Source organism: Planococcus citri, chromosome 4 (genome assembly GCF_950023065.1).
Source record: "Planococcus citri chromosome 4, ihPlaCitr1.1, whole genome shotgun sequence".
Taxonomy (NCBI): Eukaryota; Metazoa; Arthropoda; class Insecta; order Hemiptera; family Pseudococcidae; genus Planococcus; species Planococcus citri.
In genome coordinates this window covers 39,225,224-39,240,239 of record NC_088680.1, presented here as the reverse complement: position 1 = coordinate 39,240,239, position 15,016 = coordinate 39,225,224, and the positions used below count along the sequence as shown (strand labels likewise).

General features: G+C 32.4%; 1 protein-coding gene across 1 annotated transcript; it reads left to right on the top strand.

Moving 5' to 3' along the window:
* The first annotated feature begins 8,100 nt into the window (after nucleotides 1-8,100).
* Nucleotides 8,101-14,962, top strand: LOC135843528 (acetylcholinesterase-like). Its single transcript, XM_065361461.1, has 10 exons — nucleotides 8,101-8,392; nucleotides 8,726-8,872; nucleotides 8,962-9,112; nucleotides 11,742-11,927; nucleotides 12,009-12,205; nucleotides 12,375-12,537; nucleotides 12,645-12,832; nucleotides 12,953-13,091; nucleotides 13,184-13,310; nucleotides 14,732-14,962. Exons 1-10 carry the CDS (start codon nucleotides 8,207-8,209, stop codon nucleotides 14,898-14,900), a joined length of 1,653 nt encoding a protein of 550 aa, XP_065217533.1. The 5' UTR covers nucleotides 8,101-8,206; the 3' UTR covers nucleotides 14,901-14,962.
* Nucleotides 14,963-15,016: the final 54 nt, after the last annotated feature.

The following is a 15,016-nucleotide window of genomic DNA, read 5'->3' as shown; positions in this document are numbered from 1 at the left end:
TCCATAAAATTCTGTAAAATAGGCTCAATTCGCATGAAAATTTTGCAAAAAGGAGGTGTCCCGATAAGGCAATTTTTTGGGGCCCGCACAGTTATCGACTCGACTACTCTTGAAATTTTGTAATAGATGTCCCAAACACGAATCCGTGGTTAGTTTACCCAAATAGACCATTTTTTGGGCTCCAGGGGCTCCCAAAGTTGTGAATAAAAAAAGAATTTTAGGAACCACTTAGCAAGAGGTCGATAATTTTTCATTCGATTTTACCTGTAATTTTCAAAATTGAGCTTTTTTGGGCCAAATTCTGAGATTTTTACTCTTCGAAAAACCGTTTAAATCACGTTTTTACGATTTCATCGAAGTAAAATCTCAAAACTTGGCCCAAAAAAGCTCAATTTTGAAAGTTACAGGTGAAATCGAATGAAAAATTATCGAGCTCTTGCTAGTGTATTTCAAACGTAAATTGTTCAATTTATTTGAAAAAATATGCATAAACGCCTTTTTTAGGGGTGCCTAAAGTGGGGGGGGGGTCCAAAAAAAGGGTTCAAAATACGAATATACTGGGAGCTTAATTAAACTTTTTCATCTTGGTAATTGATTATATAACTCAAAACGTTACGTTTGGCGCAAATCGCAGGTTTCTAGTTTTCCAGGTGTTCCCAAAATATCGAAATTACGAAAAATTGGAAAATTGGATTTTTGAGTACCAGTGCAAAATTTTATTGAGCGCAAAATTTGGTAGAATGAAGGTCTTTCAGATGCTAATAAACTGTGAAAAGCTTTTTAGCGGGGTTCAAAGGGGTAAGGTCAAAATTACGATTCCAAAATTTTCCAAAAATTGAAACCCCCCAATTTCTGCCCCTGAAGGTCGAAAATAGGAAAATCATCTCGGATAACGTTTATCGAGTTCAAACAGATATTTTACGATTGAAAAGTTTCTGAAAATAATACTCAGTGGTTCCTAAAATTCTTTTTTTATTCACAACTTTGGGAACCCTTGGAGCCCAAAAAATGGCCAATTTGGGTTAACTAACCACGGATTCGTATTTGGGACATCTATTACAACATTTTAAGAGTAGTCGAGTCGATGAGTGTGCGGGGCCCAAAAAATGGCATTATCGGGACTCCTCCTTCGCAAAAATTCCAAAAAATCGCAACAAAAACTGTTTATTTACCTAATTGGGCAAAAATCTCACATTTTCAATGAAAAAAGGGTGGTGCGTGGTGGCGTCAACTCATTAGAAAATCAGTAAAGTTGAGGTAAAAATTGTTGAAAATTGAGAAAAATTTGGTAAAATATCCTATCCTCAGAATTTGATAAAATAATACCAAATTTTTCTGAACTTCCACGTAACTTCCATCATGCTTTTTATTATTGAGGTATATGCTAATTTTGTTGCTGGGTTTCGAATATTTCCTCTCTGTTCTCGAGAAGTTTTTATACAATAAGTTGATTGGTATTTCATCAATTTTTACTTATTTTTCGATTAATTTTCTGTAAAAGCTTACCAACTTTCCAAAAGTTCTTCTGAAATGTTTGCATCATTTTACACAATTTTCATATCTTTATTTTTCTCATTTTTTTTTTAAAACGAATTTTCAATAATTACCTATTATATTTAATTTCACTTATTTTTTGATAGGTCTAATTTTACGGTAATTTGCAATTTAATTTTTTGTAATAGACGCTTTTCACGAACTTTTCCCCCGTTTTCATGACGAATCGTCGAACATTACCCATTTGATCATGCAGAGATAAAAATTCGATCACGCATGAGTGAACCTAACTTAACATAAAACTTGATATTACAAAACTGCTAACAAGAATTGAGTTGATAATACTTTTCCATCAAAAAATGCTTCGAAAAAATATCGGATTGATTTTTTTCAAAAAATAAATTTTGATGGGGAAATAATGAAATATTCACATACATAATTGCTTCAACTATTTGAAATGTACGAGTAGGTACCTCTACCTACGTAATACGTACAAATTTTACTTTGATTTCTTCTGGGATTACCTACCTACGTTAAATTTTTGGTCGATGACATGAGTAAATTTTTTTTATTCCTACATTTTTCTAAAAATACGAGTAGCTTACCTATACCTTTGATACAATCCCTTGTTTACCGTTTACCAAGTTGACAATGTTCGGATTTATTTTTATTTTCTCATTTTTTTGGAAAATGTGGTTGGTAATATGATATGAAAACCGGGAAAACAAAAGAGATTAATTTCACGCCAGCAAACATTTTCATTTCAGTATAGGCAAGCTAAAAACGTCATCGAGTTATTTTTTTCTTGTTTTGTTTTGAGAAAATAATCAAGTAGAGAAACTGAATCTAAGAAACAATGAATAATAAATTAAATCAGTTTTCTATCCGTACAAATTTAATACTTCCATTCGCAGGCCTTGAATAACATAATATTCGTAATTTATCGATTTCGATTGAGAAGAAGGAACTTCTGCGTGTACGCTTTTTTTGGACATCTTATGCTCGTATGCAAGCAACAAGTGTCAAATGAGTGAGAGGAAGCGAGAAGGAAGATAGGAGATGAGTGCGATACGAATGTAGAGATATTTAATTTTCAACTCGAAAGAAATGCTGGAAGGTATATTGTGGCTTGTTTTATTGACTTGGTATGCTTTACAAGATTCTGGATTCTTATTCGCTAAATTTACTCCGCAATCGGATTGATTTTATTGGCGAAGATGATACGGAAATTAAAATAACACTTTTATAAGTACGCCTAGATGTTACGTAAGTGAAATGGGTACCTAATGAGATGTGTTGATTACTTACACGTGCTCATATATTTCCAATAAATAAAAATGTATTTTTAATGAAACATTATTATGTGTAGTGATTCTTGTACTTTTATTGTATATTGATATGATGATTTATATCGCGCTTTGTGGAAATATATGTTTAATTACAATTCAACCTACGTTAACATTCAGTACGCTAAGAAAAGATGTTAGTATAGATAGGATGAACTTTGTCACAGAATAATGATAAATCTGTTAGGTTACTTGTATAATTTTTTTGCATCTCGCAGTCGAAGTGCATAATAAAGATATACTTAATCAGGAGTACCTACCTAGATATTTTTCGTCGTGTCTTATTAGAAAAAGTTTGATTTTTTTCGTAAGAGAATTTTTCAAAAAATTTCCACCATATTAAAAATTGTTGGCAAATTTTTGGAAGTTTAAAAAAATTATTACTTTCAAAATCAAAAATATCCATTGGCCAATTGATTTTCTTCAAAAAGCCTTGTAATTATGAACTGATGAAGCGCCTTCAGAAATTCTGTAGACAAAAAGTGTAGACATGACAATTTGAGATGTTCTCAGCGATAATTCTAACACTACCTACTTTACAAAACGTAAAATACACGAGTAAGATTTTATCATTACCTAATACCTACAATACATTTTGAGGGTAGAGAAGTGGTTAAAAGAAAACAGCCTGCACAAAATTGAAATTGAAATAGAAAAAAAAAATTCATAAATTTTGACTTTGTTGAATAATAAATTTTTTGACTTTATTGCTAGAAAATTCGTGAATATTTTTTTAAACATTGAAAATTTGCTCAAATAAATAATTTTTTCTACTAAAAAATTGTTGTAAATACATCTCGTAGGTACCTACTTCAATTGGATATAATAAAAATAAAGCATGATGGCTTTAATAATCTGAAGAGAGTTGAAGCATGAAAGACTTTCGAGGTAAATTGACGAGAAGAGAGGGAAGCAGTGTAATGAGGAGGATTGTCCTCAACCTCTGCTAGTTATTCGACTTATTCGTATTATTACCGCTTAAGCGATGCTTTTATATACGTATTACTAGCACCGTATGTTTCTTATACCTATACATTGGAAGTGTGGTAATGTGGTAAACTTCTATGAAAGGGATGGGATCGTCTATACAGACGATTACAATGTACTTTGCTTCGTATGAAAGGGTTTCCTGTGCCCTGTGTACCCTTCAGATTATTACCTTTATAAATATTGGTACACGAAGCAAGATCTTTACTTGGTCTTACAATTTCGTGATAGTTAGTTTGTTCCTTGTCAAAACGGTGATGTAATAGCTATGTACTTTTTCACAATAGATGTATAAGCGCGTGAGCTTCGGCTCATGTCCTTCCTTTATTATTTGTACCACTTTTAGCGTGGAAATATTGCCATTAACATAATTGATTAAATTGTTTATCATTGGCTGCTCTTTTCGATTATTTTTGGTATTCCAGACATCAAGAATAATCCTCGTAAATGACTCGTGAATAATTCATTAAAATAGTGCATTTAAATACATCATTAGTTCTGCCGCCATCTCTAGTATTAGTGAGATACTGGAAGTGTCAGTAAGTAATTTAAGTATTTCCACCTAGGGTTGCGGTACATGTCGGCCATGTAACCAAATCTGGAGTTTTTGTACACATTTAACTAGACTCATCATTTCACGATCAAAAAGTGTGAAATCTTTTTGATGATCTTTAAAAGAAATAGAGACGAATAATATAATTCGTTTCTCTTCTCCTTCCATGTAGAAGAGGACTCCATTCATTGCATCTATTGATAGTTTCGTATCTAAAAATAGATCACCTTCTTTTAGGACTTGTTGTAATTTAAAATCCTTACGGAATTCAGCCTTTAATTTTTCAAAGGCCTGTTGTTGGATCTCTGTCCATTCAACAGGAACATCTCCTTTTGTAAGTTCGTACTCGTAAATAGGATTTACAATTTGCGAGTATTCGGGAATAAAGTCTCTATCTCGTTTTGCTTCTATTCTTTGGAAAATTCTGGCTACGCCACTGCATTGAATTTTCCAAAATTAATTTCCATCTCAAGGCTCCACCAATAGAATAGAAGAGAGGGAGGGGGAGGGGGAGGGCTTCAAATTTTTTTGAATACTGAACTACTGTAAAAATTCATTGAACTTCAGAACATTTTTTTTAACAAATGAAATGAACTAGTTTATTTTATGATAATTGCAGCATGAAAAACATAGGATAAGATGTGACGCGACCAGCGATACCATACCATAAGTCGGAAAACTTTTTTTTGAGATAATCGCGTTTTCATGGAAAAAGTCAGAAAATATCAAAAAAAATGTTTTTGTCGATTCATATATTATGAAGCCTATACTTTGGAATGGGTGTACCCACCGATCTCAAACACGTCGTTTTAGTGGTGAAAAACCGGTTTTACAAAAGTGCTTTTCATAAAAAAATGTCAAAAAAAAAAAAATATTATGATGTAAAACCATTAAAAGATGAAGAAAATCAAAAAAAAACAAAAAATACTGTTCACTGATTTTTAAAAATGTTACAAAAATAACCCAAACTTTCAAAAACGTTTTTCTCAGAATTTTGGTTTTTGAATTTCAAAAAATACGCAACTTTGAAATTTTGCAAATTTGTCAGATTTTAATATTTTGAAGATCTGTTTGCACCATTGAAAAGAGGAAGAAAAACACTACCAGAAACCACAATAAAACGAAAAAAATTTTTGCCGACATATGGTATGGTATCGCTGGTCGCGTCACAGATGGAGAATTTAAAATGTTTTCAAAGTTGAAAAAAAATCTGCGGATTGTTTGGAGATTTTAAAACAAAATATCCATCAAAAATGGAAAATTCCATGAACATTTTGACACTCTAACTTTTCACTTTGCAGAGCCTTGCCTGATAAGTGATAACAAATTGATATTATTTCAACATTTTTATGAGAAATTCTCACTTTATGGGTCATTTTTGCAAATGACCCTTTTTTCAAGAAAACCCCACATCAGTCCTCTAAGCAGTGTTGGTTCTCCTGTGCAGAGCCCTCCAAAAAACAATCAAAAAAGTCAATTTAAAGAGAAAACTAAAGAGAAAACGGTAACAATATTTCAAAAATGTAAATTCTTGTTTCAGAACTCTTTCAAATAACCTCCACTTCAAGGAAATACCTTTGCCGGTCCTGCAGGTATTTTTGGCCACTGTGTGTGGAGCTCGCTCCATTTGAAAAAACGTTTTCATGAATTATCAATTTCTATGTCAGAATCGCTCTGAATAGCTCTTTTTCAAGAAAAACGCTCCTCTGATTTTTTTTCATGAAAATCATGTTATTTTATTTTTTTGGTTTTTTTCTTTTAGAGGAGGAAGGACCAACACTGCTTGGGTGGCTATGAGCGTTTTGTTTTCGAAAGAGATAGATATCTTAGAGAGTTTCATCAGGAAAATTAAAAATTTTAATACGTAATTCATTAAGTAGGTAAGGTACCTATTTTTCTGATTTTTTTTCTCAACTTTTATGAACTGCGTATCATCAACGATGCTTTTTTGAGCTGTAAAAAAAATTAAAAAATAGGTATAAATTTTATCATCACGTTTAACAACTTAATTAGGTAGGAGGGAGCATAAGAAAGCGATAATTTAAAATAAGAATCATACTAATTTCTTACTCAAAACTTCGTACTGTAATATCTTGTTTTAGACAAAAAATTCCAAAATCAGACAAAATTTTCATAATTTCAAAAAAATTCTCGAAGGAAAGTTAAAGTTATCCCTCAACGTTCATTTCACACGAATTTTCAACTTTCAGAGTGGAAAACGTCAATAATGGCAGAATTTACACAGACACGATTTATTTTTCTGTTTTTGTCTTCATTGGGATTGCAGCATCCCCCCCAAAAAAACACCCTCCCATGAAAAAAAAATATTTTTGAGAGAAAAAAAAACTGTTTTTATTCAGCTTTTTTCTCGTGATCTCCCAACAGGAAATGGGACCTGGGGCACGAGTTAAAACTTGAAATCTATTTTTTGAGCTGATGATTTCAGAATTGTATTTTTAGCCAAAATTAGCTGATTTGATAGGGACGATAGAACAGCAATATTTAAATGAATTTTCGAAAAATCAACGCAAAATACCGTAATTTATTCCATAGCCCCTTCACTTCTCGAGACAGGCAAACTAATTCGCACAATGGGTAATCTGTGTTGCGTTGCCGGGTGAATCATCGATTTTTGTAGCGAAAAACTTGGTGTTTTAGGTACCTCTCACGCTCCTATCAACTTACCTAGGCATGAGAAAATACTACTGTTTTCTCGGGGGACTTGAAAATGTATAATTTTCTGGTAAGATTTCAAGATCGTTTGTACTCATTACATTTACAATTTTTTAAATCAACTTCCAAGAATTTGGAAACATTTTTGATGAATTTTAAAAAAATTATACATAATATTACGATTTTCACAAAAAATTACTTCAATTGATAGGAATTGGTTCGAAGAAAAGTTGACAACACAACGACGTAGTTCGCAGACACCTCTACAAAACGATCAGATTTTTAAAAAAATCGGAGAAATGAAATAGGCAGGTACGTTTCAGATAATAAAGTCACTAGGTAAAGTACATACCTCTTTCAACACAAATACGAGTAAAAAAATGTAATAAAAATGTAGGAGGGCTGTCACAAATGATGATACAATGTGACGTTGATGATCTCGTGAAACAAAAAAAAAAAAAGACGAGCGGCGTGATTTTTTCAATTTTCCAAATGTCATTGCTTTTATTACCTATACCTACTTATATAGGTATCACTCGTACATAGACACATGTTGCTCATATAACAAAATTCATGTAGAAGCTCGGAGCTGGTAGTAAAATAAAATAATTTGAAATTTTTGATGTGAAATAGCTGTTTTGGAATGGAGTTTGACAATGCAATTTAGCTTAACAGGTAGGGTACTGTAGTTCTTTTAAGTTATGAAGTGTCGAATTGAAAATAAGTAAACAAGATAAGTTATGTACCTACATAGTTCTGCAATTGACGTTGGCACCTAGGTACCATAAAAAGAGAGGCAAACTTAAGAATATTGTAAGATTTTTTTGTCGACTATGTTGAGATGAGAGTTTTATTCAATAGTAGGTATATATTTTGATAATAATTATTTAATTTTACGATATTTATTCTTTCACTTTACCATGTGATTGAGGTCATCATATTGTAAACGTGTAAAATCGAAATTTGTTTATTTAAATACAACGCTTAGACAAACAAGATAACCTTGATCATCTACTTAATATATTAAACGATTTTGTTCACTTTGTTCATATTTACTCGCCGCCAGAAGAGATACATTTCGGTGAGCATTTATCTAGGTGTATTTATACGCAGAGGAATTTTATGCGTTTATGCTCTCCAGTCAGTCTCAAAAATGTATCACGGTTTGCTCGTGTCTCTAGCCGCGTTCATCGTTTTGGTCCGTGGTGACATTAATTTAATAGTGAAGACACACAGTGGTACAATTAAAGGAACCAGAAATGTCGGAATAGATCGAATGTTTAATGTTTTCTATAGCATACCATACGCCGAACCTCCTGTCGGAGAGTTACGTTTCCAGGTAAATTGCTCAAATTAACACTTATTTTAGTATACATTGTTTTCCAAAGGAAGCAAAAAATGCTACAGTATACATAGCAAGCTGAGTAGGTATACGTAAGTACATTATATTGAATTACAAGGTTATGTGATCAAACAAAATAGTGGTTCGTAATTACGATATACGAGAGTTGCACGACCCTCTACGGATCAAAGTTCGCCGGAAGAGAAACATTTTTGTGCTATATAGGTTGCTCGAATGTTTATTCGAAGGCGATTCATCTTGGTTAATTTTAACGTCTCAAGTTGAGTTCAGTTACTTAACTGCGAGTTTTCCGTTTACCTATTTCAACAGGCTCCTGTTCCAGTGAAATCGTGGTCTGGTATTCGAGATGCTACGCAACCGCCTCCTGTGTGCATGCAGCCTCAAAAATTCACCGAAATTAACGGCCCTACGTTGGGTCAAGAGGATTGTTTGTATTTAAATGTCTACGTTCCGAATGTAAGTTGATGAAAATTGGACATCTTATACCAATAATATACCTATACCTCTGTCGAGTTAATAATTTTTCTGTGTATTCGATTGTTCAGATTTTAGTCAGAATGGGTAAGAAAACACCGGTAATTGTTTACATTCATGGAGGTGGATTTCAGACTGGTTCCGGGAATAAACATCGAGGAGATTATTTCATGGATAAAAATGTTATTTTGGTGACGATGAATTACAGATTGGGAGTGCTGGGTAAGATCGTATACCTTGGATTTTTATCAATAGAAAATTTATTATCTTTGATGATTGATTTGACGTGAAACGAACACGTAAATTATTTAGTCATTTATTTCTAATTAATAGTAAAAGATGTGCCAAAGTTATGAATTAAATCAAGCAAGAGAATCTCTCGTTTACCTATAACTACATACATAGTCATCAACTCCGCTTATTTTTTCTGGCTTGTGGGACTGTTAGAAAAAATTATTCATATAACTGCTCAATCTATGAATTCAGAGTCGTATGGCCAATTTTATTGCACCAAAAAAATTGTTGATTGGGAGAAAATGTTTTTTATAGGTCGAATTTTCTCCAAAAATGTCACAAAATCTTGAAAAGAGTGAACAGGCAGGTACAACTCGGTGAAGATTTTCTCTTTTGATCATATTCAAACTATATATATGTACCTACCTTTGCGTATTGAGATTCCCTCTCAACTTGAGTGAAAAATTGTACTTTAGGGCTTAATTTTTGAAAAATACATATGACATGACTGCAGCAAACACGTGAGCTTCAACAATCGATGGTACTTGAAATTTTAAAATAAATACTTTATAGCATCCTGTGGGGGTTACAGCATGCTGTTGCTGCTCACGTTTTTTCACATTTCACGTGTTTTTTGAAGAATTTGTGCCCTACAAAAATACTCTTTTCTGAGCAAATATCGAGAAGTTGAACCTTGAAATGTGAGTTTAGTTGTACTGAAACTATCAGCGACATTTTTCAGTTTGATAACTGGCTATTGAAGGATTGAAAACCATTGAAAAGCCCCCTCTCCCCCCCCCCAAAATTCCAGTTCTTGAATCGAAAACCTTTTCCAAAAAAAATCACAGAAATCGCATTAATAAAATAATGTAATAATAAAAAAAAGTTTTTACTTGTAAATGACATTTTTTTTCTTTTGAACGATTTCATAAAAATTTTTTATTTGACCGGTCTTAAAAATATTTTTTTTTCGCTCGCATCAAAAAAACTTGAAAACCTTGAAAAAATCCAGAAAAAATTTGTGCAAATCAAAATTTATTCAGATGTGTAAAGTAGGTACATTTTCAATATTATGCCGTTACAATAATCTTGATTCGTTTCCGAAATACGAGTGAAAACATTGTCACAAAAAATGATTCGGAATTTCACCAAAAAAATCACCATTCAAAATTCGATCAAAGGAGTCACTAGAGTGAACAGTCTGGCAAAGGAAGTTGTTAGTCATTAGGTCACCGGTTTTTATCATTTTTTACCAGAGCATTGGAACCCATAGGGTATAGCTTCCAAAAATTCCAGCAACCCAAACAGAAGATTAAGAGTCCTATGAGATTTCAAATTTCTCAAAAAATGAATGATTAGGTATTGATGAAGTTGGTTATTATTCTGGGAAAACATATTTTTGGTCTCATTCAATAGCATTTTTAAGGGCCACATTCCATCTAAAAATACCCCATTTTTTTCTTAAGTCCATGCTTCGACTACCCCAAAACATTATGGTGGGTCAATTTTTACTTCTAGAAAAAATTATACTTTTTTGGAAATATACTTATTTTTCAAAAAAATTAATTAAAAATGTCCCATAATCTTGAAATGTGCGATTAGGAAACTATTATTATGGGGTTCTCTTTTTTAGGCTAAATTCATCTATCGATGTATTCTGAGAAACACTTTCGATAAAAGCGAAAAAAGTGTATTTTTTGACATTTTACAAATTTAATTTTTCATTTTTATTTCTTTTTTAAAAATTGGGTACCCCAAAATGGGATTTTCTCCATTTATGTCAAAGGTGTATCTACTATACTTACCTAGGCCTACCTCAAAATGAGATCTCAATTCGAATGTGACCCGAGATGGAATTTTTTGAGACAATAACTGGCCATTCGATTTTTTCACCTATTCGTATAAATTTTCCAACTCGATGATATGGAGAAGTTGATGTTCTCTTTGAAATAGTTATTGGAATGAGTAGTTCATTATCATTAATTTAGCTAATAAAGCTGAAAAAAATTGTGAGAAAATCAGTTGAAAGCTAAAAAAAAATCAAAACCTGATAATCTGCTTAAAATTGAAAATGGAAATGATTGATGCCCTCATTCAAAAATTCATCGGGAATCACCCAATAAATAAATTTCAGAATCCGTTCAAAGTTGATGAAGTGGGTGGGTAGGCAAATATTCTAAAATGGTGAGAAAATCTGAAAAAAATCTTTGAAAAATTCATTTAAACGAAGCAGAAATACTGATTCAAACCTGAGAGCAAATATCTCCAAAGTCTTGTTACAAAAATCGGGTACTTTGAGCAAACGCATTCAAAATGTTTCCTAAAATTGTTTGAAAATTCATTCATTTGAAACTTAAGAAGTGAACTGTGAACTTCATGTAAATTATCCAAAATTTCGATAACCCAATTTTTATTGAAAAAAATGGAAAAACTAACTCAAAATATTTTAATGTTTATTGAAATATAATCGGGAACTTTCTGACAAATTTATGCCATTGAACTTCTTGTATTTGGTCCTTAAACTCGTTGATCTTTTCTCCCCCAAACTATGTAGGTAGCCGTCTTATTAATGATTCAATTCAACTTTTCTTTAGTACTTTTTCTATTCAACTTATAGGTTTCCTCGGAATGAATAACGACGTAATCAGCGGAAATTTTGGCATGAAGGATCAAGCCCTGGCTTTGAAATGGATCAAAGATAACATCGAAGCTTTTGGCGGTGATCCTGATAACATCACTCTAATGGGCCAAAGCGCTGGCTCAGCTGCTGTCCATGCTCACATGTTTTCTCCACTCAGCAAAGGTACCTAAACCTGTACAGAGTACAGTGCCTTTTTATGCTTACAAAATAATGCATAATTATCTCTTTCTTATGAATATACAGGATTATTCCATAAAGCTATCATGCAAAGTGGTAGTATACTTTCACCTTGGGCATTCTACGATGAAGCGTACACAGAAGCTTCGAGCATCGCTTTCCTTTTCACCACAGGATGTTTTTATAAAGATCATGTTAAAGCGTTGAAATGTCTGCAGCGTTTGCCTGCTGATGATTTAATCAAGACTGAGGGCAAATTATATGTAAGTTGGAGGGTAAACAGTGAGATTCACTCAGGACTTGACTATCAGAGGATATAACTTAGTTCTTATCTATGTATACATGTATCATGAAAATATGAAGTTGATTTCGAAAATAACGACGGTAAAACAGCGAATACCCATCTTTTAATTTAAATATTTTTTGAAAAAGGTTTGGGATGTGGATCCAACCGTATTATTCAAACTGACTATAGAAACGAATGTGACAAACCAACCATTTTTACCACAAAAGCCAAGTAAAGAAACATACGTAACTAAAAACATACCATGCATTATTGGCATGAACTCTGGCGAAGGCGGTTTCAAAGTGATACGTAAGTATAAGTTACATAATATCCTAACGAATAATATGCATTTTATTCGAGATGAATCCAAATCGATATAAGGCTACGTTATCTCGTAATTTTTCCTTCTTTTTTAGGATATTTGTTGAATGGTGGATCGATAGCGAGGATTATTAACATGAATAAGAAACGCCTGCTGCCATTATTGAATCAATATTTGTTCACAACTGAACCAGAATTGATCGATAACATCACTCAAAAAATTGAAAATTATTATTTCAATAATGATGAAATAGGACCTAATACAGGATTGAAAATTGTTAATGTAATAATCAAATTTTCAAGTTGGGCTACCTCTAATATGCCAATAATGAGATAGCTCTTTAGTATTAGTAAAAGGTAATTTACGTACCTACTTAGTACCCATCTGTTTTACGTCATGTAGATGTTGACTGATTCCTTAATGACTCATCCAATGATAAGAACCATACTGACGTATCCAGATGGTGCTCGATATGCTTATTATTTTGACCATCGAGGATCATACTCATCGGTAGGAGAATCTGGATTGACGATGGATCTAGGTACTGCCTACCTACCTACCTACATATGTAGTGATTGAAATTCAATCACTGAATTAATAAGAACATGATAACATTCATTTTTTTTTTAAAAGGTGTATGTCACTCTGATGAAATGCCTTTAATTTTCCGTGATGAAGAAAAGGAGAAAAAATGGACGTCACAAGATAAACTAGTGTCTACAAAACTACTCCAGTATTGGACCAATTTTGCTACGTACTCGTGAGTACCTATATCTAATTTTGTTCCCTGAAATGGAAACAGACGTTTTAAAAAATTTTAAAATTGATTTGGATTAGAGAGGTTGATTTTGGAGAGTAGAGGAAGTTTCAAGTGTTTTTTTCTGTATGTAGAAATGAGTGATTCCATTTTTTTAACTCGATGTTTCCAATCATAAAAAATACTCTTCAATTTGGAAGTAGCCTTCGTAATTGCAATTTATAAGGGAGGCTGACTCCAGATTATAAATTGGTTTTTAAATGTGTATTTAACGAAGTAATCTTTTGAACTCATCACTCTCCGAATCGGACGAACCAAGCTAGATCAAAAAAGCATGTGCTAAAACCCCGTAACCAAAATTTCAGGTGCTAAAGTTTATTCTTGGATTTTTGGCGAGTTTTTGAACATTTTAAAAATTTTAAAAAAACTCATTTGAATGTGATTTTTGAACTTTTTCATGCAATGTAAATTTTTTTGAAGAAAATTAACCAAGAATGTGAATAGGTGAATACCCAATCCATTAAAAACGACTACCTACCAAGCATCAATAATTAATAACCAATACTAATTTCGAGCGATTCTGGAGCCTTTAGCAATTTTTAAATTTTCTCCAGACATTTCAAATCGCTCTGAAAGGATCTAAAATGAATTTTGAATTTTCGTCACCTAATATAGCGTAACTTTGGTCGATGCTCTCTGGAATTTTTCAATAATCCACCTAAAGTAGCCGAGAGGGTGTTCAAAAAGCATCGACCAAAATTGAAATTTGTGGATTAATTTGAAAACTTGCTGGAGGCTCCAAAAAAAGTTGATTTCGAGTCGGGGTGATCGTGTATAGAAACTACAGACGTTATCTTGTCAAAAAATCCTCTCGATGTGTACTTTCTTTGAAAATTTGATTTCTGTTTACTTTTTCTGGAAAAATTTACATTATAGTTGAAAATTAGCTTTTGAACTCACACTTTTGAAATTTCCAGTAAGTAATATTGATGCTTGGTAGTTTTATTGAAAAAATGATTCATATTAGTTCAATCCCCCTCGCCCATCAACAAATTAATATTTAATAAAAAGGTTGAAAATCGCTATGAAATAGCTTTTTTAAATTTTGAAAATTTGTGAAAATTCGTTAAAAATTTTTAAATTAATTTTTGCACCTGAAATGTTTTGATCACTGGGATTTTAGAACATGCTCTTTCGATTTATAGACAAAAGATCTCCTTGTAAGGATGAGGATGGAACGGAGGGAGGGCATGTAAGTACACATAGTTACTTATACCTGCTATTATTCCTCTAAAAAAAAAACAACATAGGTAGACAATCTTTTAAAAAAATGAAAAATGATAAGTAGGTACTATACATTAAGTAGTATTAAGTTACTTTGGGTATACTTTTAATTGATTGTTATTTTTTTTCTCATTTTGCAGTGATCCTAATGGGCATTTTACTGATAAAGTATGGAAACCTGTTGAAACTGACGGTATCGAATTCTTGCACTTTAAAAACGATTCTACTATGGCAATGGAGAAGAATTTTATTCTTAAAAGCAGATATGACTTCTGGTACTCGTTACCAATAGGAAGGCAATTCCTTTAAATATTTTGGTATTTGATCGTTCATTTGGAATAATAAAATAAATACTTATTAAACTTACACAAGAGTAAATCATTTTGTAGTTGTTAATTATAGGTAGGTAAGTACCTACTTCTTGA

Coding starts and splice junctions, on each gene's coding strand:
- LOC135843528 (XM_065361461.1), top strand. CDS start 8,207: ATGTATCACGGTTTGCTCGTGTCTCTAGCCGCGTTCATCGTTTTGGTC. Junction 12,206..12,374: donor AGACTGAGGGCAAATTATAT/GTAAGTTGGAGG, acceptor TTTTTGAAAAAG/GTTTGGGATGTGGATCCAAC. Junction 12,833..12,952: donor CAGGATTGAAAATTGTTAAT/GTAATAATCAAA, acceptor TACGTCATGTAG/ATGTTGACTGATTCCTTAAT.